At 45.4% G+C, this 25,778-nt stretch overlaps 1 protein-coding gene across 5 annotated transcripts in view; it reads right to left on the reverse strand.

Annotated features, from left to right (window-relative positions):
* plpp2a (phospholipid phosphatase 2a) overlaps window positions 1–25,778 on the reverse strand; it is a 101,797-nt gene that overhangs the window by 18,202 nt on the left and 57,817 nt on the right. For all 5 annotated transcript variants that reach the window (XM_048560003.2, XM_048560005.1, XM_048560001.2 and 2 more), the window contains 2 exons: window positions 6,677–6,828; window positions 4,612–4,886 (listed from right to left, as the gene is read on the reverse strand). In XM_048560003.2, coding sequence (XP_048415960.1) covers window positions 4,612–4,886; window positions 6,677–6,828 — 427 coding nt within the window. The remainder of the gene's footprint in view (window positions 1–4,611; window positions 4,887–6,676; window positions 6,829–25,778) is intronic.

Consider the following 25,778-nt stretch of genomic DNA (forward strand, 5'->3'; position numbering starts at 1 on the left):
GACACTCCCATGGAAAGAAATAAAAGTGTATGTTGAAGCTTGACCCAATAAAATGCAACTTAAAATAAATGTCTGCAGGCTGACAGGGACAATAGAGACTGTGCTGCTCAACATTACGAGATTGACCAGGCTGGCAATGGAATTAGCTCAAGATTTGAGATCAGTTGAATATAACGAAGGGCCCTTAATGAATGCATGAATGCAGATATCAGCCAATCTAGTTAAATGCAGAGCGGACAGGCTTGGATGATGGTACCATTTCCTGGAACAGACTTTAGGAGTTTAAGTAAGGCCATCTGGAATATCCCACCCTGCTCAGTATCTTCAATCTTGGCTTAAAAGCAAGCCCCAAGAATGTCAGTTTCAGACATTTTTTTTGCAGGTAGATTTGGAGATCACCTGTACACCAAGTGACTTGATCCCTCACATTGAACAGTGGGGTTGAACAGTGGGGTTGCTCAGTGGTATTGTGTGTGGGCTTCTCCAAGTATTCTCCATGGCTTCAAACTTTCCAGAATCAGAGCAAAAATACTGTACCACAAAAAGGCAAGTAGGATGTTCGAGTTATGGACCTGCAGTAGTTTGTTGGACATTTTTATTTAACACTATTTTCTTAATCAACCTGTTCAGAGATGTTATTACACACCTGCATGCAGTGGGACTCAAGGGGAAATTCATTTCAGTACTTTAATTTATCTTTAACCCTCACCTACATTAACCTTTGCATGTGATTTTTACTTAAGCATTTAATTATTATTAATACCTTAAAGGACTCTTGAGAGGCAGAGGTAGTATCCCAACCAGGTGGCCTAGGTTCAAGCCCTACCTGCTCTGGAGATGTATCAGATCTGAGCAGGTTGATTAGAAAATCTCAGAACAATTCAGGTCTAAATTACACAATAAATGGCAGAACTCTTCAGAGCATTGACCTATGTGGGATCTGAACGTACAGGTCCACAGATCTCTGGAAGTGGCAACACAGGTGGATAAGGCGAACAAGAAAGCATAACAGCACACTTAGAGATAGCAAGGACTGCCGATACTGGAGTCAGAGATAACACATTGTGGAGCTGGAGGAACACAGCAGGCCAGGTAGCATCAGAGGAGCAGGAAAGTTGACGCGTCAGGTCGGGACCCTTCTTCAGAAAAGGTACGCTTGCTGTCATCGACTGAGGCATCGAATATAAAGTTGGAAAGTTACATTACAGCTGCATAAAACTTTAGTTAGCCATATTTGGAATACTGCATGCAATTCTGGTTGTCACACTACCACAGGACATGGATACTTTGGACAGGGTGCAGAGGAGATTTACCGAGATGTTGCCCAGCCTGGACGGTTTTAGTTGTGGGGGCAGTTTGGAGAAACTCTGATTGTTTTCACTGGAAGGGTGGAGGTTTAAGTGCAGTCTGATAGAGGTCTACAAAATTATGAGAGACATAGATAGAGTGGATAGTCAGAGGCTTTTCAGACAGTGAAGAGGCCAAATACAAGAGAACACAGGTTTAATGTGAGAAGGGCAGGTACATGAGAGAAGGTGGGGAGGCAATTTTTCATCAAAAGGGTGGTGGGTGCCCAGACTGCACTGCCAGTGGAGGTGGTGGAGGCAGGCACGTTAGCAATGTTTAAGGCTTTTTTGATAGACACATGAACAGGAGCAAACAGAGGGATAGAAGCAATACATGGGTAATAAGTAGTGGGTCTAGGTAAGGATTAAGAATCTGCGCAGGCTTGGTGGGCTGAAGGGCCTCTTCCTGTACTATATTAAATTGAAAAATAATACGTTTGTTTCAAAGACTAAAGTTGTGTGTCTGGTTTATTTCAAAACTGAGCTTCATTGAAACGAAAAATAAATGAGACTACTTTGGCCATTATCCAAATACTTGGCTCATGCATCACTGAAGATCAAACCAAAAGACTGTGGATGTAGGAAATCTAAAAAACAAAATTAAAAGCACTGGAAAAACTCAGCAGATCCAGTAGCATCCGTGGAGGGATAACTGGAGATAACATTTCAAGTACATTTCAAATCTTGATTTTTCTTCAACACTGACAAACATTGTGAGAAAATGCCTTAAATGAGTTCATGACACTTATGAGAAAACTAGATTCATGACTGAACTTCTTCACTATTGAAGTCCTTCAAATTGGACTTGGATTGAGTAGTTGGTGGGGAGTAAGCCTGGAGTGTGGCACTCAGCTTCCAATGTTTAAAACATCACAGACAATCCTGAAAACCAGTCTCTGAACAGGCAAGGATTTTCCTGACTGAAAAGAATGATCTCTTTGGCCTTTGGAGCATCCAGAGCAGACTCGATGAGCCAATTCTGTTCCTGTACCTTTTCTGAAGTCACAACTGTCTAAATTCCACCAACACCCCTAGTTTTTAAAGAGTCAGGGGTATGGCAGGGAATGGTGAATATTGGTGAATGTTGTCCCGTTTTTTTCTGGTGCCAGGCAAGTACCTCTGGGTACACACTTCATAGCTGAAAACAGAAACTCCACTTAAGCCAATTTCTCAGCAACCTTATTTGGAGACTCTTAAAATTTGGTGGGAGATTGTGTGTGTTTGTCAGACATATGACTGACCCAAGTAGTAAAAATAAAGGCACACTGTGGACTGGAATTGAGACTCCTGAGCTGCAGAGATCTAGAATTCAGCCACTAAACCACTGATCCAGTATTTACAGACAAGACAGTACGTAAAGATCAAATTGTACGACGATTTCAACATCACGGAGTATGAAATAATCGAATCCAATACGAAAATGTATTGAATTCACTTCAAGGAAAGTATAAGGTATTCATTGTTCTTTCCATACAAGCTGCTCCAAAACTATGCTCATATGACAACAAATTTGATTGGGCAAATATGCACAGGGTCAAAATTAACCAGTAGTATTTCCTAACAGAGGGGTGTACTAATGGCCATTCAAGCGGCAGAGGTGGAAAAAAAAATATGGAACTGGTCCCAGTGAACAGGATTAATATGTTGGCAAACTAACATCCTCTATTTCTCCTGAGGCCTTTTTCAGACCATTCTTACAAAAGGCAGTGAGAAATATCAATTACGACATTCATAGCTATTGAGGCAAAGGAATATAATCAGTTCATATTCAGAATAAATGGCAGAAACAAGTCAAAGACACCAACAGTTTCATAATGGACCAGAACTTGTACAATACATTACAACATTTTCCCACAAAGCCAAATTTAGGTTCAAAAACAAAGTTGCTGGAGAAGCTCAGCAGATCTGGCAGCTTCTGTGAAGGAAAAAACAGAGTTAACGCTTTGGGTCCGGTGACCCTTGTTCTGAGCTTCTCCAGCAACTTTGTTTTTGTTCCTGGCTTATAGCAACAGCAGTTCTTTTGGTTTTTATTCCAAATTTAGGTTGTTTAGTAAAAAGATTTACTAATACTTTGAAGCACCCAACACCATAAGATATTAAAAATAGAAATTGCTGGAAAAGCTCTGCAGGCCTGGCAGATACAGTCGCCAAGCCTGCTGAGCTTTTCCAGCAATTTCTAATTTTGTCTGATTTACAGTATCTGTAGTTCTTACGGTTTTAGCTTATATTTTTTCCCTTTCATAATAGCCCCTGTATGTGTGTTGGAATTTGAATTCAATATTAAATGTGGAATAAAAAGCAAGCATTCCATGAGGCCAGTGACAAATCCAGAGTCCAAACATTCCCAATTTGAATGGTAAGTATCACTGTGTTCTGAACTTAGTCAATTCTGATGCAGACTAACCTCCTAATGTATTATTGTAACCTATGCAAAACTAACAAGATGACGGACTGCAGTTTTTCAAGAGATTAAACGCTGTGATAATCTACTCAAGTATTATTGGCTGAATGTTAGTTCTATGAAAGCCGATTAATGGAAGTGACCAATGTCCCAAAAGAAGCTTGGAAGAATCCTTTTACTTCGGTGATCATGGTGTTCACAATTACAATAGCATATCAAATACAGCCGAACATTTCCTTTCTAAAATGAGAAAGACTCCAAGTAACTGGGAGAATCCGAACCCTGAGTGGAAAGGATAGTTATCATCTAAGCTGGTCTGTGTGGATTCGTTTGCAATCCACTGCTATAGACCCAACAAAAGGCTGACAATTCTTCTGCCTGTGCTGAAAAGCTAACTCAAGGCTCAGCATTTGGTAAAATCAAACTATTTCCTTTTTTAGATAACAAGGTGTAGAGCTGAATGAACACACCAGGCCAAGCAGCATCAGAGGAGCAGGAAGGCTGACGTTTCAGGCCTAGACCCTTCTTCAGAAATGGGGGAGGGGAAGGGGGTTCTGAAATAAATAGCGAGAGAGGGGAAAGTGGACAGAAGATGGATAGAGGAGAAGACAGGTGGAGAGGAGGCAGACAAGTTAAAGAGGCTGGGAAGGAGCCAGTAGAGGTGAATGTAGGTGGGGAGTTAGGGAGTGGATAGGTCAGTCCAGGGAGGACAGACAGGTCAAGGGGACAGGATGAGGTTAGTAGGTAGGAAATGGGGATGATGGTTGAGGTGGGAGGCGGGGACAGGTCAGGGAGGCAGGGCCAGTGTTGGGTTATGGAAGGAGCAACATTTTACTGTGGCTTAAATATTGATGAGCTACTTACCTTGCCTCTGCAACATCTGCAACTGGCCCTGTGCAAACAAATGACTGGACGTACTGTGAGCAGTTCACCAATGACATGTTAGGTTTACACAACGCCAAAAAGCTTGGCCGAAGACGTCCAACGGTGTATTTTGCAATGTCAGTCAATGACTGGCTCACTGAAGCCCCAAACACGAAGGTTCCTACCACCTTGTACAAAGCAGCCAAATAGTTATTGAACTCGGATCTTGAGTACAATAGTTTTAGGTGAACCATAAATGCTTCTCCAACAGTAATCTAGAAAAAGAAAAAACACACACGTGAGGTAAAGCGTGGAACATGACTTTCAACAGTTGAGCAAGATGTCAGAGAGTCCTAAAATAATACAACAGTAATGGAATGTGCATGAAAATCACTGATCAGAGCCTCCCCAAAATCTCACCATCTTGATCCATTCAAAGGGAGGGCTCCCTGATTCAACCAATAGTTTGTGTGGAGCCAGATGATCCAGTACAGTGACAAGACTGCATAAGGTGGCTCTGAGCTTGGGAGAAGTTACACCAACCAGAGACCGAGACAGCATCAATACTAATGACAGCTATCCAGATGATGCTTTGTCCTCTTGCCTTTAAATGTTCACCCACCCATCCCTCTTACTCTAAACCCTAGTGAATAAATTGCTACCACTCATTAGAAGCATGCTAATTGCTGAGTGACAGCCAATTGGGCTGTGCATCAGAGGGCAGGAGGGGTTGTTTGAACTTTCCTAAAGCAAACTGTAAGTACCTTTTTGTAAAGGAGAGGAGAGAAGAAAGGGACAAAAAATATACAATTTTTAAATTCATTCACAGGATGAGGGCATTGCTGGCTAGGCCTGCATTTATTGCCCATTCCTAATTAGCCAGAGGGCAGTTCAGGGTCAACCACATTGCTGTGGGTCCAGAATCACACGTAGGCCAGACCAGGTGAGGACGGCAGTTTCCTTCCTTAAAAGGGCATTAGTGAACCAGATACGTTTTTCTGAAAATCAACACTGGATTCACGGTCATCATTAGACTCTTAATTCCAGCTATTTATTGAATTCAAATTCCACCATGTGCTGTGGAGGGATTCAAATTCAGGTTCCCAGAACATTACATGGGTCTCTGTTAAGAGTCCAGTGATAGTACCACTAGGCCACTGCCTGCCCACAAGCCAACAGTCAACATTGATGGGCCTTTCTTTTGTTGAACTGTACTGATATCAATAATTAATTACAGCAGTTGGCTTGTGATCTTTTTTATTGATTTGCAAAAGACTAGCCAAATTGTACACAGTTTAAAAAAAAACCCATACTGTTCCCAAATTCGATGCATCACATTCAATTAACAATGCCTTTCCTTCATATCCACTTATTGATCACTATTGTCCTTTAAGGATGTAAATCTGCCACCCTTACCTACTCTGATGAACACAATCTGGTTGGCTTTTAAGTGCCCTCTGGAATGGTCTTGCAAGGGACTCAATTCAAAAGTACTAAAAGCTGAGAAACACAGTTTGTCTCAAAGAGCCCACATCTCATGGAAACAAAATAAAACAATTCTTGAAGACAAAGCCTGGATTGACAGAGTCTCTTATATTTCTATTGTAGGGGTAATCAGAGCCACATCCACCGGAGGTCACCAGACAATGATCAGAAGCAAAACGGTTGTCTACTTATTTTCACTTCTTTAGCCCAGGTATGACAATGGCCAACTGCGATGCCACAGTGACCTGTGACCAAGGTTTAACTAACACAGCGTTACGCTAGCCTGAGTTCTGGACCTTCTGGCCCACTTAAAGCTCCATACCAACATTTTACTTTCTTTATTATGATGTATGACCTTTTTTTGATTGATACAGGCACGTTTCATTGCATTTTTCATATAAAAAGTACATGTGACAATAAATTCCAATTCTATTCTACTCTAATGGATGCTTATCACCACTGAGCTGCAGGGAGTAGCTGCCAGATTTTCAAATATTGTCCAGTGAGAATTTATAATTGATTTGTGTAAAAGAATGCACTCCAGTGGAATTCATAACAAGTAGTAAATGCAGTCACTTACAATGATGATGCAGACTGGAATAATAACTGCTGCCATCAGCCAGTGTGAAATGGTATCCTTTTTATATGGATATTTTATGCTGTCATCATTGCAGTAAAATCCTCGCATGTTTGGTTTACCCTTTAGCGTCAATATGACAAATGGTAATGATGCTGTGGACATAACAATGAAAAAGAGTCAAAGGATTATTGGAGATGATTGTGTATTCTTGTCCAGCATGACTGCAGTACACAGGTAAACGGGTGAAGCCCTGTATCATCACCTCTTCAGAGATGTACTCAGACATGATGTTGTCAAACTCTAAGTTTAGCACATGCACACTTCAGTAAGATCAGATTGATACTCGGGTAAGAGAACATTAACAGGCTTTAATACACCAGAATTGTATACAGGAGGTGATGAGAAAGACCACCTCTGGGACCCACAGGCTCAGGCCTCAGTTGCACGAGGCCTGGCATTGCAACGTCAAGGCTTCTTCCATCTACGCTCAGCAGCTATTCTTAGGTCCCAAAGTTAACCCTTTTCTCCATATGAAGTGGTTTTGCCACCATAGAGGCACTAAACACTGGAGTGGGTAAACAGTCCAGTCATAAGTAACTACTGAGCAAAGTAAAACAAAGCAAAGCAAGATTCTGTGTCCAGGAGACATTTATTTTCATCAGTATGTGCATGTCAGATGGAGCCCTGCGCCAGCATTGTCCCTACACTTGTATTATACCGTCATTGCAAGACCTAAGCCAATCACACAAGTTTAACAGATGCAGAATCTCTACCCCGAATCCCCATCCTCTATCCAGCTGTGTCTTCATCAGCATCTCAGTAACACTACGACCTCAATCGAAACACATACTTAACAACATGAACACCCAGTGGTGGGTCATTTCTAAAAAGAAGTGTTAACATAACACTTTTCACAATGTTTACAACATTCTGAAACATTCCTGGAGGAAACATGAGAGCCACATTTCACTCACAAGAATGTACAAATAGAAGAAATAAACTAATGGCCGATTGTTGTTTGGGATAGCAGGGAGAACACGCCAGCTCTTAATCAAAGTGCGTCAGGGAACCTCATGGAAAGGACAGGTGGAGCAATATCTAAATTTGAAAGATATCACCTCCAGTTTGGCACTGAGCCTAGGTAATGTGCTAAAGCCTACAACTGACTGTCAAGGTGAGAATGCTACCACTGAACAATACCTGACGCACAAATTTCCCCATGATTTTTCTACCATGACAAGCATGGCTTAACCTAGAAGCAGATGGATTTAAACAAAAATAATTTGAACCATAAAGAGAGGCTGGTATCCATTTATGAAGTCACCCTTTATTTACATGTGCACCGCATATGACTCTGACCAGTCAGCTCAAAGCCAGTGCCTGGACTGAAGAGACCTTCTGAATCCTCTGTTTATACCTGTCAGCCAGGGCTTTCTGATTGGCCCAGGTTAACAACCCCACAATCAAGAAGCTCAGACAATGAGATTCAGCTGGCCCTGGTTCTAATCATTACAACCCTTAGAGACAGGAACCAGGAAGGTGAGAGCAACATGAAACTCGAAGGAAGTCAGGAAAGAGAAAGTAAAAATTAGAGTCTGTGAAGACAAGCAGCTATAACAGAGCAGATTTAGAAGAAAGTCAGGTCACTACTCAGCGGCACCAAATCCTTGTGAGAGTGTGTGCTATTTTCATGATTTTACTAGGCAGGAGCAAAACCCAAGACCAAAAGAGCAACCTTACAATATACTATACAACAAGTTATTTTCTGGAAAAAGGAGACTACACGACTGAGGATTACATTACATCTCCACGGTTGGTATCGGTTACTTGTCTGAAAAATGAGATACTCAGATTATCTGAGACAATACAGAACATTGAGACAGTCAATGCAAGTGGAGATTAGTTGTTCAATATCACCAGAGACTTCTGCTCAAAGAACATTTAAAAAAACAAAACACTGTCGGAATATAGGAAACCCTGGCAATGTTAAGAAATCGTTTATCTTGGATCCATTTCATGATTTATATTGACAACTTTTCAAAGTTTACACATTTCTGGAATGGTCTTCAAAGCCTCAGTTCAAAAAAAAACAAGACTCTGCACAAAGATTTATACAGTTGTTCCTTAACAGACCTCAATGGCAGGCAGTTTGAGAACGCCATGGTAAAACTAACAGTTTAGGATTTGTCTTTTCTATTGTCTGACTTGATCCTAAAAAATACTGCTCATGTATTTTCTGGTTGAACAACAGCTCAGTTTTAAGATTCTTATCCTTGTTTTTAAATCCTTGCATGGCTGCACTCCTCTGATCTCTGCACTCCTCCAATTTGGGCCTCTTGCATGGCCCCATTTCCCTTCATTCCATCATTGGCACCGTGCCTTTGGCTTCACAGGCCTCAAGCTCTAGGAGTCCCTCCTCAAGTCTCTGCATCTATTTCTCCTCTTTTAAGATATTGCTTAAAACCTCGAATCAAAGTTTCAGATACATTCCAATATTATCTCATATGGCCCTTTGTTCAAAAGCTTTGGATATTTTGCTGTGAAATGCTTTAGGATATTTTACGATAAAAAGAATAAAACAAAAAAGAAGAAAAACATTGTTAAGCAGTAAGTGGATGCAAATATTTTTATAACTTTAGAAATGACTGATTGCAGTGTTATGAGATCATGCGCTATGGTTAGCTCTGGAATAATCTGAATTTTTAAAAAAATGGAAAAAGACATTCACAACAGGTCACTTTAAATCAAAATGTCTGGAGAACCCAGAAAGTAAAAAAAAGTCTTCTTCCCTTCAGGAAGAAAATGGATTTAGGGTGATGGCTCTAAGCGAATGAAGGTGACCGAATTTGTGTCTTTGTTAGCAAGAAGGTGAGTGGCAAATGTGCAGTGTGATGCACCTCCCCACTAATGCATAGGTCTCTACTCACTGACTGAAATCGGAACTCCGAGACACCCGAATCAGTCATTCATCCACAAGGTAAGCGCACTAATGATAGCCTTTCCCAATTCTCCAGGCCCACAGAAATTAAACAGGGCACAAAAGAAAATAAAAAAGTACAAGAAAGATAGACATAGTGTTTTGAGATTTGTAAACCGAGAGTAAACCAGTTGATGTGGTGTATATGGATTTCAGCAAGGCGTTCGATAAGGTTCCCCACAATAGGCTATTGTACAAAATGCAGAGGAATGGAATTGTGGGAGATATAGCAGTTTGGATCGGAAATTGGCTTGCTGAAAGAAGACAGAGGGTGGTAGTTGATGGGAAATGTTCATCCTGGAGACCAGTTACTAGTGGTGTACCACAAGGGTCAGTGTTGGGCCCACTGCTGTTTGTCATTTTTATAAACGACCTGGATGAGGGCGTAGAGGGATGGGTTAGTAAATTTGCAAACAACACTAAGTTCGGTGGAGTTGTGGATAGTGACGAAAGATGCTGTAGGTTGCAGAGAGACATAGATAAGCTACAGAGCTGGGCTGAGAGGTGGCAAATGGAGTTTAATACAGACAAGTGTGAGGTGATGCACTTTGGTAGGAGTAACCGGAATGCAAAGTACTGGGCTAATGGTAAGATTCTTGGTAGTGTAGATGAGCAGAGAGATCTCATTGTCCATGTACACAGATCCTTGAAAGTTGCCACCCAGGTTGACAGGGCTGTTTAGAAGGCATACAGTGTTTTAGCTTTTATTAATAGAGGGATCGAGTTCCGGAACCAAGAGGTTATGGTGAAGCTGTACAAAACTCTGGTGCGGCCGCACTTGGAGTATTGTGTACAGTTCTGGTCACTGCATTATAAGAAGGATGTGGAAGCTTTGGAAAGGGTGCAGAGGAGATTTACTAGGATGTTGCCTGGTATGGAGGGAAGGTCTTACGGAGGAAAGGCTGAGGGACTTGAGGCTGTTTTCATTAGAGAGAAGAAGGTTGAGAGGTGACTTAATTGAAACATATAAAATAACCAGAGGGTTAGATAGGGTGGATAGGGAGAGCCGTTTTCCTAGGATGGTGACAGCGAGCACGGAGGGGGCATAGCTTTAAATTGAGGGGTGAAAGATATAGGACAGATGTCAGAGGTAGTTTCTTTACTCAGAGAGTAGTAAGGGAATGGAACGCTTTGCCTGCAACAGTGGTAGATTCGCCAACTTTAGGTACATTTAAGTCGTCATTGGATAAGCATACGGACGTACGTGGAAGAGTGTAGGTTAGATGGGCTTCAGATCGGTATGACAGGTCGGCACAACATCGAGGGCCGAAGGGCCTGTCCTGTGCTGTAATGTTCTATGTTCTATTTGATTGACTGGGGTTGGGTTGTAGATGGGGGTAGAAGGAGGCAGGAGCTGCCCAGATTGAACACTCTGGATTTCACAAAATCTGCAATTGGATTAAAACCTTATACATCTTGCCTCAAGTATCTATTACTCTCAATATTACCCCATGTTTTGACATGAACTGTGTCAAGTAATCTAGTTACATAGTCTACTGGCTCAATACCGATGAACATTTTACATTCACTTGGCGTCCTGGCCAACATTTCTCACTATATGCCAGACTGGAGGAGGAGACTTGGCAGATCAATTGTTACTCAAGTCCAAACCTTATATTTCTTCTGTTATACCAGCCAAGACCAGCACTAACTAAGAATCTAATCTCACTCAGAACCTCTAGTAGCATTACCCATCAAGCGATACTAGTAATCACTAGGCCATCGTAGGGAGGAATCAAAATGAATCTATTTTTTAAAAAAATGTACGATCCTGGACAACGTGAATGTAAACATCGATAGAAAAATCGGTTCTGATAAAGAACCTGCACCCGAGTTGTTAACCTGAGCTTCTCTTTAGACCCCTGTGAATGCCCAAAAATGCTTCTTCCAATTTTCAGCAATTTTCCACCTTCCCATTCAGTAAGTCCTTGGAGAAGGATGTAACTTTTCTTAGCATAAGGAAATTGCGGATATTGTAATGCAACAAGATTGGGAAGACTCGAGCTGAGGGAAGTGAGGCAACATATCCTGACTGTCAGTGAGGGTGTTATATTTCAGTGTAATTAATAAATCAAGAACCGAACCACATTTGCGGAAATAAAATTCACTTTTGGGGGGAGAAAAAAAAGATCAGACTGGAAACAGAAACTCTCTGTCTATCTCACAGACATTAATTCTTGACAGGAGACAGGAGTGCCTCCATTAATATGACGAAAGAATTGGCAATTAAATACTCTCATCACAAGTTTCCTTCTTTGCACACTGTGCTCCTACATCTCGGTCACGTAGATGTTGCTTCACATTCTCCACTGAAAATGATCTAATACTTCTGTTCCAGTAAAATTGCTTGCTATTCCAGTTTCTCAGCTGTGAAATACACTGACCAGTACACAGTATGAAACCTTGATATCTTGATCCAGTTCATCTCTGGCTTATGTTATGACAACGTGCTAAAAATTAGCCTTAGCCAACAAATTCCAGTGTGGCAGGAAGGATAAATCAGTTAGAAACCTGTCCCTCCTAATTGTTTGTAACTACTATTAAGAAGTCATGATGTGGAGGTACCTGTGTTGGGTTGGGGTGGACCAAGTTAGAAGTCACATGGCACCATGTTATTGTCCAACAAGTTTATTTAAAATCACAAGCTTTTGGTGTGCTGCCCCATCAGGTGAAGTCACCAGATGAAAGGGCAGCACGCTGAAAGCTTGTTACCTCAAATAAATCTGTGGGACTATAATCTGGTGCTGTGAGCCTTCTGACTTCATCCATTAGGAAGGATCACACATTTAACAACATGTCTAGAAAATTTATCTCAACAACAAAAATTTATTCTGCTTTGAAGAAAGCACAGGCCCAAATTGGTCTCTAAGTTCATCACTGACTAGCGTTGGATGCAAGTTTCCAGGATCCCATCTGATTCAAGAATCACATTTTGCATAACCCTAACCACTCTCCCCTACATCAAAGACATTGCCGAAACGACTGCCAGACTACTCAGACCTCTTGGCAGCAGGGTAGCCCACAAACCCACCAACACACTAAAACAGCAGCTAATGAACTTAAAAGACCCTATACAGACAACAAGCAAAACGAACGTCATCTACAAAATACCTTGCAAGAACTGTGACAAACACTACATTGGATAAACTGGCAGGAAGCTAGCCACCAGGATACATGAACATCAACTAGCCACAAAACGACATGACCCACTATCACTCGTATCCTTACACACAGATGAGGAAGGACACCACTTTGATTGGGACAACACATCCATCCGAGGACAAGCCAGAGACACGCACGAGAATTCCTAGAAGCATGGCATTTCAACCGGAACTCCATCAACAAACACATTGATTTGGAGCTGATCGACCATCCTCTGAGAAAAAGAACAGGAAATGACATCACCAACCCAAGGAAACCTAACCAGATAAATAGAAAGCGGGACATAACACCAGCGCTTCGTCAGAGGCTTACTGTTGATGTAACTAGAATGGTGATGAAACGTCTGGGAACAAACCTTCAAGCTCAGTGAACCAGCTTACATCTGGAACAAAATAAAGACCCACTCTCTTGTGGGCTGAGAGGAGGAGAGCGCTGTGTTGGAGGTGAAAGGAAGACGTTGGGTTGGCTGTGCACCCTTGCGACCAGTGGATCTTAATGCTGGCTTCGGCCTAACGCTGGTTCAGGGGAGCAGCCAACCTGCAACGATGGCTGCGGCAAGTGCTCGTGCCCCAGGTCAGGGGGTCCGGAACACCATCCGTGTTTCCGTAAAGAAGGTGGATGAAGGTGCACCTGTGGACCGCACCTTCTTCGTGAAGAGGGTCCTGTTGGACTGTTGTGGGTTCACTGCTGCGGACATTTACTGCCTGCAGGATTTCCCCGGAGGAGGTTTTTACGACGTGGCCTTCAGGAATGCCAAGCTTTGCGAGCGCTTCCTGGAGGTTTTCAAGGAGAAAGGAGGTGAGGGCCCCCTCTCTGTATTGACCGCTGTCCCACTGTTTGTGATGCCAGCATAGAGGAGCCGTATGGTGACTGTACACATGTACAACCCGCATGTGCCAGCAGTTGATGCCCTGACCTTCCTCGGAAGGTACGTGAAGTTGGAGGGGGACCTAACTGACATCATGGACCCCTTTGGCATCTGGACCAGTAAGAGGCAGGTCAAGGTGACGCTGAGGACGGGCGCGGATGGGAACGTCGTACACCCACCATCCAGCTTCGCGATCGGCGGGAGCAAGGGCTACCTGACCTATGCAGGGCAACCTAAAGTCTGCCATGCCTGTGGTAGGTCAGGTCACGTTGCGGCCGACTGCAAAGCCACCATCTGCAGGAACTTCAGGGAGGAGGGACACCTTGCAAAGGATTGCCCACAAGAGAAAAGCTGCAACCTTTGCGGGGAAGCGGGCCACCTCTATAGGGCATGCCCGCAGCGGGGGACCACCTACACCCAGGTCGCCGGCAGGGGCAATGCGGGGCCAGCCCCCCCAGAGGAGAGGAAGGCACCAGGGCCCAGCAAGGACCCCACTAATGTGCAGGAGGGCCAGGTTATGCAGGAGGGCCCAGCCCCGCAGGATGGGCCCGAGACCAGCAAAGCGACCCTGCAGGCCCTGCTCCCCCCCCGACAACCCGGAGTTGATGGAGGCGGCAACAGGCGACCGAGGGGAGTGGACGACGGTCCGGAAAGCGAGGAGGAAGGTGCATCGACGGGCCTAGGAACCGCAACCATCAGGTGGGAAGAGGCAGCTACAGGGGGGCTATAAGAGCTCCTCTGACGAGGGGGATTCGGAGAGGGCCTGCCCGAAGCAGAAGTTAAAGATCTCAAGGGAGAAGGAAAGCAGCACCACGCTTCCAGGTGACGGGAGGCGTCCTGAGGCTCCCTCCGACACCCAGTCACGTGCCGCTGGGACACTGGAGGGCCCCCCGGAACTGCCAGTCAGGAAGGAGGAAACAACGCGTCCCCAGCCTGACCCTCCTGCCTCCGTACTCCCGACGGGGGGATGCCACCCGGAAGGCAGCACGGACGGTTTCCTCAGCCCGGAGAGCGTCCAGCAGTTAGCCCGGGCAATGGGCATGAAGGGACAGATGGAGGGGCTGGACCTTGGACTCGGGGAGGGTACTGCGGTCACTGCCCACAATGGGGGTACGAGTTGCGAGCATTAATGTGCACAGCGTCAAGTCCACCGCAAGATGTGTATCCACGTTGGCCTACCTGACCACCGTCAAGGCGGACCTCCTGTTTCTGCAGGAGTGCGGGATACTGCACCTCGGCAGGTACGGGAAATGGTCAGGCGCCTGGACCTGTGGGCCTTCGATCTGGTCGGGGGGGGTAACAACTGTCGCTCCTCGGGCCTGGCTATTCTGCTGCGGGGGCACGACTTCACCATCTCATGTTCAGGTGGTGGTGGGGGGGGCGCCTCCTAGTGGCTGACGTCACCTACAGGAACGCTCCCCTGAGGCTGATCAACGTGTACGCCCCAGTGGTATGGAACGAGCGGTTGGCCGTCCTGCAGCGGCTTCCACCCCTGCTGGCTACGTCCAGGCCGGTCATCCTGGGCGGAGACTTCAACTGCATCATCGATGCAGATGGAAGATCCGGCGTGGGGACAGCGGGTGGGGGGAGTCAACTGGACGTCACGTCCAGATTCCTGATGGGCACGGTGAAGGACACCAAGCTGCTCGACGTCTTCAGCATCCCTGCAGACGGAACGCAGCAGAGGTACACCTGGTCGCGGCCAGTCGGGTCTATTCGCTCAAGGATAGACTTTCTGTTTGTGTCACGGGCGTTCTCGGTCAGGTCCACCGGTGTTGAGCCGGTGTTCTTCTCCGACCACTACCTCCTGCTGGCCGACTGTCACTTACATGACGACCAGCCGGCCGGCAAGGGGACGCGGAAGCTCAACACGACTCTGTTGACCCCACAGAACGTCGAGGAGCTGAAGAGGGAGTACGCCGGTTGGAGAACCGTGAAACCCCTCTTTGAGTCGCCAGGCGACTGGTGGGAGACGGTGAAGGAGAACATCAAGAGGTTCTTTGTCCTCAAGGGTGTTCGGAAGGCAAGAGAGAGACGGAGAAAGCTGTCGCGACTCCAGAAAAGGGTGCAGAACCTGCTCCTTCTGCAGTTGATGGGGGTCGATGTCACGGAGGACCTCAGTGAGGTGAGGGGCCAGCAAGCCTCGTTCTTCGCCGCGGAGGCGTCCAGGATAATCTTCCGGTCCAGAACCTCAACCTGAGCTACAAATCTTCTCAAAACTCGCTATTATATCATAATGAAAGTGGTTTTCTTATCTGCAATTAATGTCCCTATTTTATGTACGATCATGGTATACAATGAATGTTGTGTAGTAGATTAGCAAAATTGACTGTTCTCTCACATGAAAGAAGTTTTGGGGCCCTGATTAGGCATGAGTGAGAATTTTTTCCACTTGCTGAAATCTTTGGCATTGAGCTCATCCCCTTGTCTACGCATAAGGTTTCTGCTCCCACGCTTTCCATCACCTGTCTTTCCTGTAAGGCCATCCTTGGTATGCTATTCTACCTCTTGCCAGCCAGCATTAATATCGATGCTTCATTCAGCTGAATATAAGCAAATTAGACCAACTACCTGTACACATCCAACTCTAAATGTCGCAACACCAATTTATTTTTCCCAATCATTGCCCAGATGCATATGGTAGAAATCTGTGTAGTGGGTGAAGTTGCAAAACCTTTAATTCTGCTGTTTTTTTTTTGCCAGTCTTTTCAACTGATTAACAAAATACTGAGTTGAAGCCCAAAAAACACCAACGATTTACGTGCTCACTTCAAATAAAGAATTCAATACAAGTTCCACATTTTTATTTGCCTTGAGCAAGGTCTACATGTCCTGAAGACAAGCTAATGGAATGATTGATTATTTTTCTCCTTTGTTTGTAAAGTAGCTTCCAGCCCTTTCTACCATGTTATTCAGTCAAGACATAATGCTAAAGGTGATTTTTTTTCTTTGCTGGTATATTTCTATTAACTACAATTCATGTTTACTCATGTCTACTTTAATACCCAATGTTAGGAATATATGTTCCATCATTTGGCTCTGCCAATCGGGGGTTTTGCTTCTGTATAACTGCTGTAACCTTTAATCAAAATACTCTGGCCAGTAATTCTTGATCACTACACAAGATTATGGTAAATCCATTTTCAATTTGAGCAGTGATTTGTTTGGGGAAATCATTTAACATTTTTAATTTGCACATTTCCGGTTTTTGTTTGCAAAATGTTTGTTTTTTTCTCCCCCCGCAGAAGAATAGGAATTGGTTAGTGACAAGGCCCCAAGTCCTGCTCAGAGTTATCCCCTGCTTTGTTTGTGGGATAACAGTGGTAGAATTTTCTGTCAGTCAATCTCTCATTTATAGTAATGCAGAAATGGTGAACGCAATTGGATGGCACGGTGCCTCAGTGGTTCGCACTGTTGCCTTGCTGCATCAGTGACCCCAGGTTTGATTCCACCCTTGGGTGACTGTCTGTGTAGAGTTTGCACATTCTCCCAGTGTCTGCGTGGGTTTCCTCCGGCGGCTGTGGTTTCCTCCCACAGTCCAAACGTTAGGTGGATCGGCCATGAGAAATGCAGCGTTACAGTGTGGGAGTGGGACTGGGTGGGGTGCTGGCCACAGGGTCGGTGTGGACTTAATGGACCACATGGCCTATTTCCACACTGTAGAGATTCTATGATTCTATAGTAACACATAAGGAAGGGCATTAAATCCACCTTGCTTTATTCATCTGGGATGGATAATGGGACTGCATTCTGTCTTTTTCGGACTGGAACCTTAAACCCCACCAGCTGGCTCCGAGAGTGTACAGCACCAGTTGACTGCATTTCATAGCCCACATCATTTAATTCTTCCCTGCCGCCATGACCACACCCCAGATTTCTGATATACATTTTGCAGTGTTGTGTGTCTGCTTGAAATTCACTAACAAATTGCCAACTTGGTTCTGTTTTTCCAAGTTGGACATTGGGATTTGACTGTTTTGCAAACTTGAATTCCCAGGTGTTTTGAAATAACTTATCAATATTTAATCTTTCACTCAATGATTGCAAGTTGCGTACGTTGACTCTTATCGGTGCAAAGCTGCAATGCACACGTTGCAAAATGTGACGGATGTGGACGTGAGTTTGCTCGCTGAGCTGGAAGGTGAGTTTTCAGACGTTTCGTCACTTTTTTTTAATTTGAAAAAATATACTTTATTCATAGAATGTATAAAAAATAAAACATATTTATACACCTACCCAGTCATGCAAGCCGCTCCGGGTTACCCAGGGGGTATGTACACCAACTAAAGGCAAAAAAAAAAGGAAAAAAAACAAAGCAAAGAAAATGCCCCGGCAGTCGTCACCCCGCACAGTCCCAATTGGCCCCTTGACCAGTGGGGAAGGTGCCAGCTGGGCCCAGTTACCAGATAGGGCCCTTTTTTCATACGGTGGTCTTTCCCCACCGCCCCTTGGTGGCGGCTGCCCCAAGCTTTAGTGCATCCCTCAGCAGGTAGTCCTGGACCTTGGAGTGCGCCAGTCTGCAACACTCGGTCGGGGTCAGTTCTTTCAGCTGGCAGACCAGCAAGTTGCAGGCAGACCAAAGAGCGTCTTTCACTGCATTGATGGTCCTCCAGCCACAGTTGATGTTGGTCTCGGTGTGCGTCTCGAGAAACAGCCCATAGAGCATGGAGTCCTGCGTCACGGAGCTGCTCAGGACGACCCTCGACAAATACCACTGCATCCCCCTCCAGGCCTCCTGCGCATAGGCACACTCCAGAAGGTGGTGATGGACAGTCTCGTCACACCCCGCCCCCCGCAGCCGCCTCGAGGACAGCGTGCAGTGGTGCAGAGATTCCGGGCATGCATAAAGGATCTCACTGGCAGAGCCCCTCTCACCGCCAGCCAAGCAATGTCCTTGTGCTTGTTTGAAAGTTCTGGCGATGAGGCATTCTGCCAAACAACTTTGGCAGTCTGTGTGGGGAACCACACGATGGGATCCACCCTCTCCTTTTCCCGAAGGGTCTCGAGGATACTATGTGCTGACCACTGCCTGATGGCCTTGTGGTCAAAGGTGTTTCCCTTCAAAAATTTCTCCACGAAGGACAGGTGGTACGGGACGGTCCAACTACTCGGAGCGTTCCATGGCAACGAGGCCAGGTCCATCCTTCGCAACACCGGGGACAGGTAGAACCTCAGTAAGTAGTGACACTAGGTGTTTGCGTACTGAGGATCTACGCACAGCTTGATGCAGCCACACACAAAGGTAGCCATCAGGGCGAGGGTGGCGTTCGGTACGCCCTTTCCCCCATTTTCCAGGTCTTTGTACATGGTGTCCCTGCGGACCCGGTCCATCCTCGACCCCCAAATGAAGTGGAAGATGGCCCGGGTGACCGCAGCGGCGCAGGTCCAGGGAACAGGCCAGGCCTGCGCCATATACAACAGTACCGAAAGCCCCTCGCACCTGACAACCAGGTTCTTGCCCGCGATGGAGAGGGACCGGAGCGTCCACCTGCCCAGCTTCTGCTTCAGTTTGGTGATACGATCCTCCCAAGTCTTAGTGCACGCCCCAGCTCCACCAAACCAAACACCCAGCACCTTCAGGTAGTCTGTACTGACGGCGAAGGGGACGAAGGAGCGGTCGTCCCAGTTCCCGAAGAACATGACCTCGCTCTTACCCCTATTGACTTTGGCACCCGAGGCCAGTTCAAACTGGCCGCAGATGTCCAACAGCCTACTCACCGACCGACGATCGGTGCAGAAGGCGGCGACGTTGTCCATGTACAGGGAGGTCTTTACCTGAAGGCCTCCGCTGCCTGGGATAGTCACGCCCTTCAGGCTCACGTCCTTCCTGATGGATGCGGCAAAGGGCTCCACACAGTACATGAACAAGGGAGGAGAGCGCGGGCAGCCCTGCCTGACTCCAGATCTAACAGGAAAACTGTCTGATTCCCACCCGTTGATCGAAACTGCGCTAACGATGTTGGTGTAGAGCAGCTGGATCCAATTGCAGATGCCCTCACTGAACCCCAATTTGGAGAGGACGTCCCTCATGTAAGCATGAGAGACCCTGTCGAAGGCCTTCTCCTGGTCCAGGCTGACGAGGCAGGTGTCCACCCGCCTGTCCTGTACGTAGGCGATCGTATCCCTGATGAGCGCGAGGCTCTCAGCGGTCTTCCTGCCTGGCACAGCACAGGTTTGGTCAGGGTGAATCACCGACTCCAGGACAGACCTGACCTGGTTGGCTATGACCTTGGCCAGGATTTTGTAGTCCACGTTCAATAGTGAAATGGGATGCCAATTCTTAATTTCTTGCCTCTCCCCCTTCCTCTTGTAAATGAGGGTGATGATGCCCTTCCTCATGGACTTGCACATTTCCCCTGCCCAAAGCGCACTATCGTACACCTCCAGCAGGTCCTGGCCGACCAGGTCCCACAGAGCGGAATACAGCTCGACCCGTAAGCCGTTGCTCCCGGGAGTCTTATTCCTCTCCAAGGACTCGAGGGCTCTGGTCAGCTCGTCCAGGGATATCGGCCGGTCTAGCCACTCCCTTGTGCCGTTGTCTAAGTCCTCCGTGATAGACGACAGGAACGACTCGGAGGCCATGCTGTCTGTGGGCTTCACGTCGTGTAGTCCGGCATAGAAGGATCTGCTGATCCTCAAAATGTCGGGCCGAGACGACGTCGCCGAGACGACGTCACCGAGCCGCCGTCCTCCTTCAGCCGGCTAAGCACAGAGCTCTCTTTGTGCACCTTCTGAAAGAAGAAATGCCAGCACGTCTCGTCCTGCTCCACAGAGCGAACCCTGGACCGGATGGTGTTATGTCCCGCTTTCTATTTATCTGGTTAGGTTTCCTTGGGTTGGTGATGTCATTTTCTGCGTTGGTGATGTTGGTCATGTTGGTCACCAATGCAGGAAATGACATCACCAACCCAAGGAAACCTAACCAGATAAATAGAAAGCGGGACATAACACCAGCGCTTCGTCAGAGGCTCACTGATGATGTTACCTAGCATGGTGATGAAACGTCTGAAAACTAACTTTCCAGCTCAGCGAGCAAACTCACATCCATTATGATATAATATTCATATCACCTGTGACTCCCCACTTTAAAATCCCCTTCCATTGCCACACTGATCTCAGCCAATGGCGTCGCATTTTTCCTGTTTATAGATTGATGAAAGCTTTGAGAACAAATGCTCAGAATTCACCACATTGTCTGCAACACTCTGGTCTGAATACTGACCTCAGCATTTAGCCGTGTTCTCATACTGAGTCTGTTTGAATTTTATATTGGCGTAAGATTTTTCCTATTCACCTCCTTTCTTTCTGAGCTATTCTTCCTTTATTATTTCAAAGTTTTAGCATTTCTTCCTAATGCTTGCTGTGATTGGTATATTGCACCTTTTCTCACAATTTCTTTTTAAGACAAAGAAACAAACTAAGCTAGAAAAATATAATTACATATCACCCAGCTTCTTTTTTCTCAGTAAGAATGAATCTGCACTCAAAATGTAGATAGTTCTAATCAAATGCTCAGACTATATTTTACTGTATTGACTGTAAAATACAAGTGACAATAGATCATTCAATATGTTATGAGACAACGCTTCAGCAAGTGGGACTTGAACTCAGCTCAGAGGTAAGGACATTATCACTGCACCACAAGCAGCCTAAAAGCGAAAGGAGCAGGATTTGAACTCAAACCCTTAGAAAGAGCCAAGAATTCACCCTGGTCTTCAGAAAGACAATGAATGCATTCCTTGTATCTAGCGCCTTAGGTCTCACAGCCATGTTGAGAAGTTGCCACAGCCACTGACTCCACTATTAATGGGACTAATTTTAACCTAACTAGCCTATTGGAAAACTGGTGGGACTGGCTTTACACCCTCCCAATTTTTCTCTCCACTGAAGTCACCAGACAATTAAATTTGGGCAGGGTGCAAAAGCTGCATTTCATCCCATCCTGAGAGCTCCCTGCCTAGCAAGTAAAGCAAAAGACATTAAAATACTGCAAACACTGGAGGGTTTTCAGCATCAGTTATATTTTGTTTTTATTTGCACTTGAAGAGTCATTTACAAACTGACTTCACAAGAAGAATTTTTGTTTAAAAAAATCATGAATTTCACAACAAATATCAAGATAAAGAAAACATCATGTCCAAAGAAATTAAGCTGTTCTAATATAACATGTAATCTGTAAATTATTTTGGCAAGGGAAGGAGAAATTGCTGGGAATTGGAACAAGAGAAACTGCACATCCTTTAATACCCTCAACTTATTAAAATATATTTTGATTTTTTTTGTTTCATGATTTAGACAAGGTCGTTTTTTTGAGACAGAAAAACCTGTCATCGCTGTCCTGGAAATGGCATCTGAAATGTAAATAAAATGCTGGGAGCGTCAATTGGCTGACTGCCACCAAGTGGCACATCCTGTTGTCGAACTGTTAAAAGATCGTCAGAGAGAAAGCGCAAATATAACAGTGAATTCTCTTGACAGTTAGTCACAACTGATAGCATTTTAAGTGAGAAGGCTTGCTAAGGTCATAGTCAAATATTTCCTGCACAGGAAAACGTTACTGATTTCTTCCCCCCCCGCCCCCCCATCCCAATGGAATTATTTGCCACAGGTCTTTAAATTGGTAATATTTTGGGTCGAATCAAGTCTAATGGAGTGAAGCAAACCAGGATCATGGGGCTAGGAAAGGCAACAAGCATCACTGGGTATATTGGAAAATTGCACCACGCCCTGCACAATCTTCTACTCCATAGACTAAAGGCTGGATTACTCATTAATCTAGAACGAGTGAACCGGTGTAAACAGCGACAGAGGGATACAAAAAGGTTATCAGTGTCCGTCAACAGGTGGCGAGAAATTAGGCAACGTTCCTACACTTAACTTCTCAGGTGACTCCCGAAGTCCAAAGACGCACAGAGTGAAGAGAATTACATCCAGAGAGGCATCACTAACTACACGCAACTCTCTGAAAGACCCCAATGAAAGCAAAATACTGCAGACACTTGAACTCTGAAATGAAAATAGTAAGTGCTCAACAAATCTGGCAGTATCTAGGACAGAAAGGGAGTTAATGCTTTGTGTCTGATATGGTCCTTCTTCAGAACACCCAAGGTGTTCCGGTTCTGAAGAAAATGTGTGGTTTTGGAAGAAAAAGTCATGTTCGACTTGAAACATTAACACTATTTCTCTCTACACAGACACTGTCAGACTCGCTGAGTTTCCCCAGCGATTTTAGTTTACTTTAAAAAATCTTTTTCTGCTCTGTTTTATTTCTCCCTTCTAACCAACATTACATCCAATTTGCTTTGCTTCCCGAGTTTCTGAGTCCTTTACTGAGATGGTGTCTTGTTAAAAGTTTTTGTGAAGTTTATGCACACTGTAGCCATGGCAAGTTGATTTACCATTTTCTTCACCTCCTCAAAGAGCTCGATGAGATATTCTACATATAACTATCTTTATTCAGCAAGTCACAACTGCATCCTCAAATCACATTGTGAAAGCACAGGTTGGTTCAAAGATATAGACAGGAAATAAGCAATGTTGCCAACCCATTAGGTGGGGACATCAGCTCCTTTCGTCATAGCACAGACAGAAGGATTGAACATTTTTTTTTAAGAAAGGGATTGTGGGCCTTGAGAAAATACTTTAGTAATCTTATCACTTGGGTGCAGCACAATTCATAAAAATCAGGCTTTTTAAAAATAGCTGTACTTCGTGATCACTGAAGTTTGAATGGGCTGCACCTTTTACAAATACAAGCAAGCTCTGGAAGCAAGGGGAATTGTTAGTTTATATGGTCAACACGCGAAACCTTAAATGAGGGAGTGGTTACATTATACATCACACATTTAAATGACAAGATAGGCCAAGAGGGGAAACACATGATCAACAGCAGGTTTTACTGTAGTCAAAAGGTCAAATGAACTGAAAGAGAAGGCAAGGCAGGGAACAAAGCTGCATTTCTACTATAGCAAGTAGTTCCTTCACTGGTTTGTACTCTATAATCACAGGGACGTGATAACATCAACATCGAGATCTTGGGATTAACCCAGTCAAGCCGAGATCAAAGCAGGCATTAAAAAACAACAGAACTACTTAGCGTAGCAATTCCTCAGCTCTGGCAATCTCAGCCATTTTGGAGGGCATGAAGGATATTGATGTGTCAGTGTGTTTTCAGCAGGGTTATAAATTGGAAAAATCCTGCAGCCAGCTTCCTGGTAGCAGACAAGCAGGGATGGGTGGAATCAGCACCGCCGGCAGGATTAGAGTCTCTCCCTAGCTGGGTGTAGGAGGCCCATGCCACCATAGAAGCCACAGCCAACATTGCAAAGGGGATCTTGCCACGGTCCAAAGGCACCACGCTGTGACAAGATCAATTTAAAACAAAACGGGTTTATTAAAAAAAGTTAACAGATGAGGTGTATTGATTCTGAAGCCCTTATTTGCTCTTGTACCCAGGGCCAAGACTGTTTCTCTGGTTTCCTCCAACTCCACCTTTAACCAGGTCATCCAGGGAGTGGGAGGGGGAGTTGAAGTGGTTCGCGACTGGAGGTGGTGTTGTCATTTGTCACAAACAGAGCACAGGTGCTCTATAAAGTGGTCTCTGAGCCTCTGCTTGGTTTCCCCAATGTAGAGGAGACCACATCGGGAACAGCGGATACGGTATACCACATTAAACAGATGTTCACCTGCACGTCAGCTAATATGGAAGGTTTTCTTGGGGCCTGAGATGGAGGTGAGGGGATAGGTGTAGTGGCAGGTGTGGCACTTCCTGCAGTTACAGGGAGAGGTGCCGGGGGTGGTGGGATTAGTGGGGAGTGAGGAGCGGACAAAGGAGTCACGGAGAGTGTGGGCCCTAGGGAAGGCATATATAGGGTTGGGGAGGAAAATATATCTTTGGTTGGTTAGATTCCCTACAGTGTGGAAACAGGCCGTTCGGCCCAGCAAGTCCACACTGCCCCTTGAACATCCCACCCAGACCCATCCCCCTATAACCCAAGCGCCCCTGAACACTACGGGCAATTTAGCATGACCGATCCAACTAACCTGCACATCTTTGGACTGTGGGAAGAAGCCCATGCAGATACGGGGAGAATGTGCAAACTCTGCACAGACAGTTACCCGAGGCTGGAATTGAACCCAGGTCCCTGGCGCTGTGAGGCTGCAGTGCTAACCACTGAGCCACTGTGCCATCGTTGTGGGGTCAGATTGCAGATGGAGGAATGATACATTGAATCTGGAGGTTAGTGGGGAGATCCGTGAGGACGGGGGGATTCTGCCTTTGTTTTTGTTGTGGGGAGGGGTGTGAGGGCTGAGGAGCAGGGAATGCAAGAGATGGCCGAGAGCATTTTTTCAACTACTGAAGTGGGGGGTCATTTAGGTCCTTGAATAAGAGGACATTTGGGATGTTCGGGAGTGGAATACCTCATCTTGGGATCAGATGCAGCAGAGATGGAGGAATTAGGAGGAGGGGATCGCAGTACTGCGGAAAGGTCAGCAAGAGGTGGTGTAGTCTAGGTAACTGTGGAGTCAGTGGGCTTGAAATAGATATCAGTTTCAAGGCAGTCACCAGAGATGGAGACAAAAAGGTCCAGGAAGGAGAGAGAAGTATCAGAGATACCAGGGGAACTTGAGGTTGGGGTGAAAGGTGTTAGTGAAGTTGATGAACTGTTCGAGCTCCTCGTGGGAGCACGAGGCGGCACCGATACAGTCATCGATATAACTGAGGAAGAGGTGGGGTTTAGGGCCAGTGTAGCTGCGGAAGAGGGACTGTTCCACGTACCGTATGGAGAAGCAGGCATAGCTTGGGCCCAAGCAGGTTCCCATGGCCACTGCCTTAGTCTGTAGGAAGTGGGGGGACATCCTCAACACTATAAATCGGTCAGAATCCAATATAGAGGTACGAAAACTGGGCAAGTATTGCCATTGTTGTCAGAGATAAATGCAGGGAGCTTCCAAACAAATCCTAGGGATGTGGCTATTTTTACAATCAGTGACGATAGTGAATAAATAGAGTCCATAGGCTTGTATGTTGTTGGCCTGTTCTTTAATGATTGTTCACATTTCAATGACAGAGTTAAAGCATACATCACATGTTG

This window comes from Stegostoma tigrinum, chromosome 30 (genome assembly GCF_030684315.1).
Source record: "Stegostoma tigrinum isolate sSteTig4 chromosome 30, sSteTig4.hap1, whole genome shotgun sequence".
Lineage (NCBI taxonomy): Eukaryota > Metazoa > Chordata > Chondrichthyes > Orectolobiformes > Stegostomatidae > Stegostoma > Stegostoma tigrinum.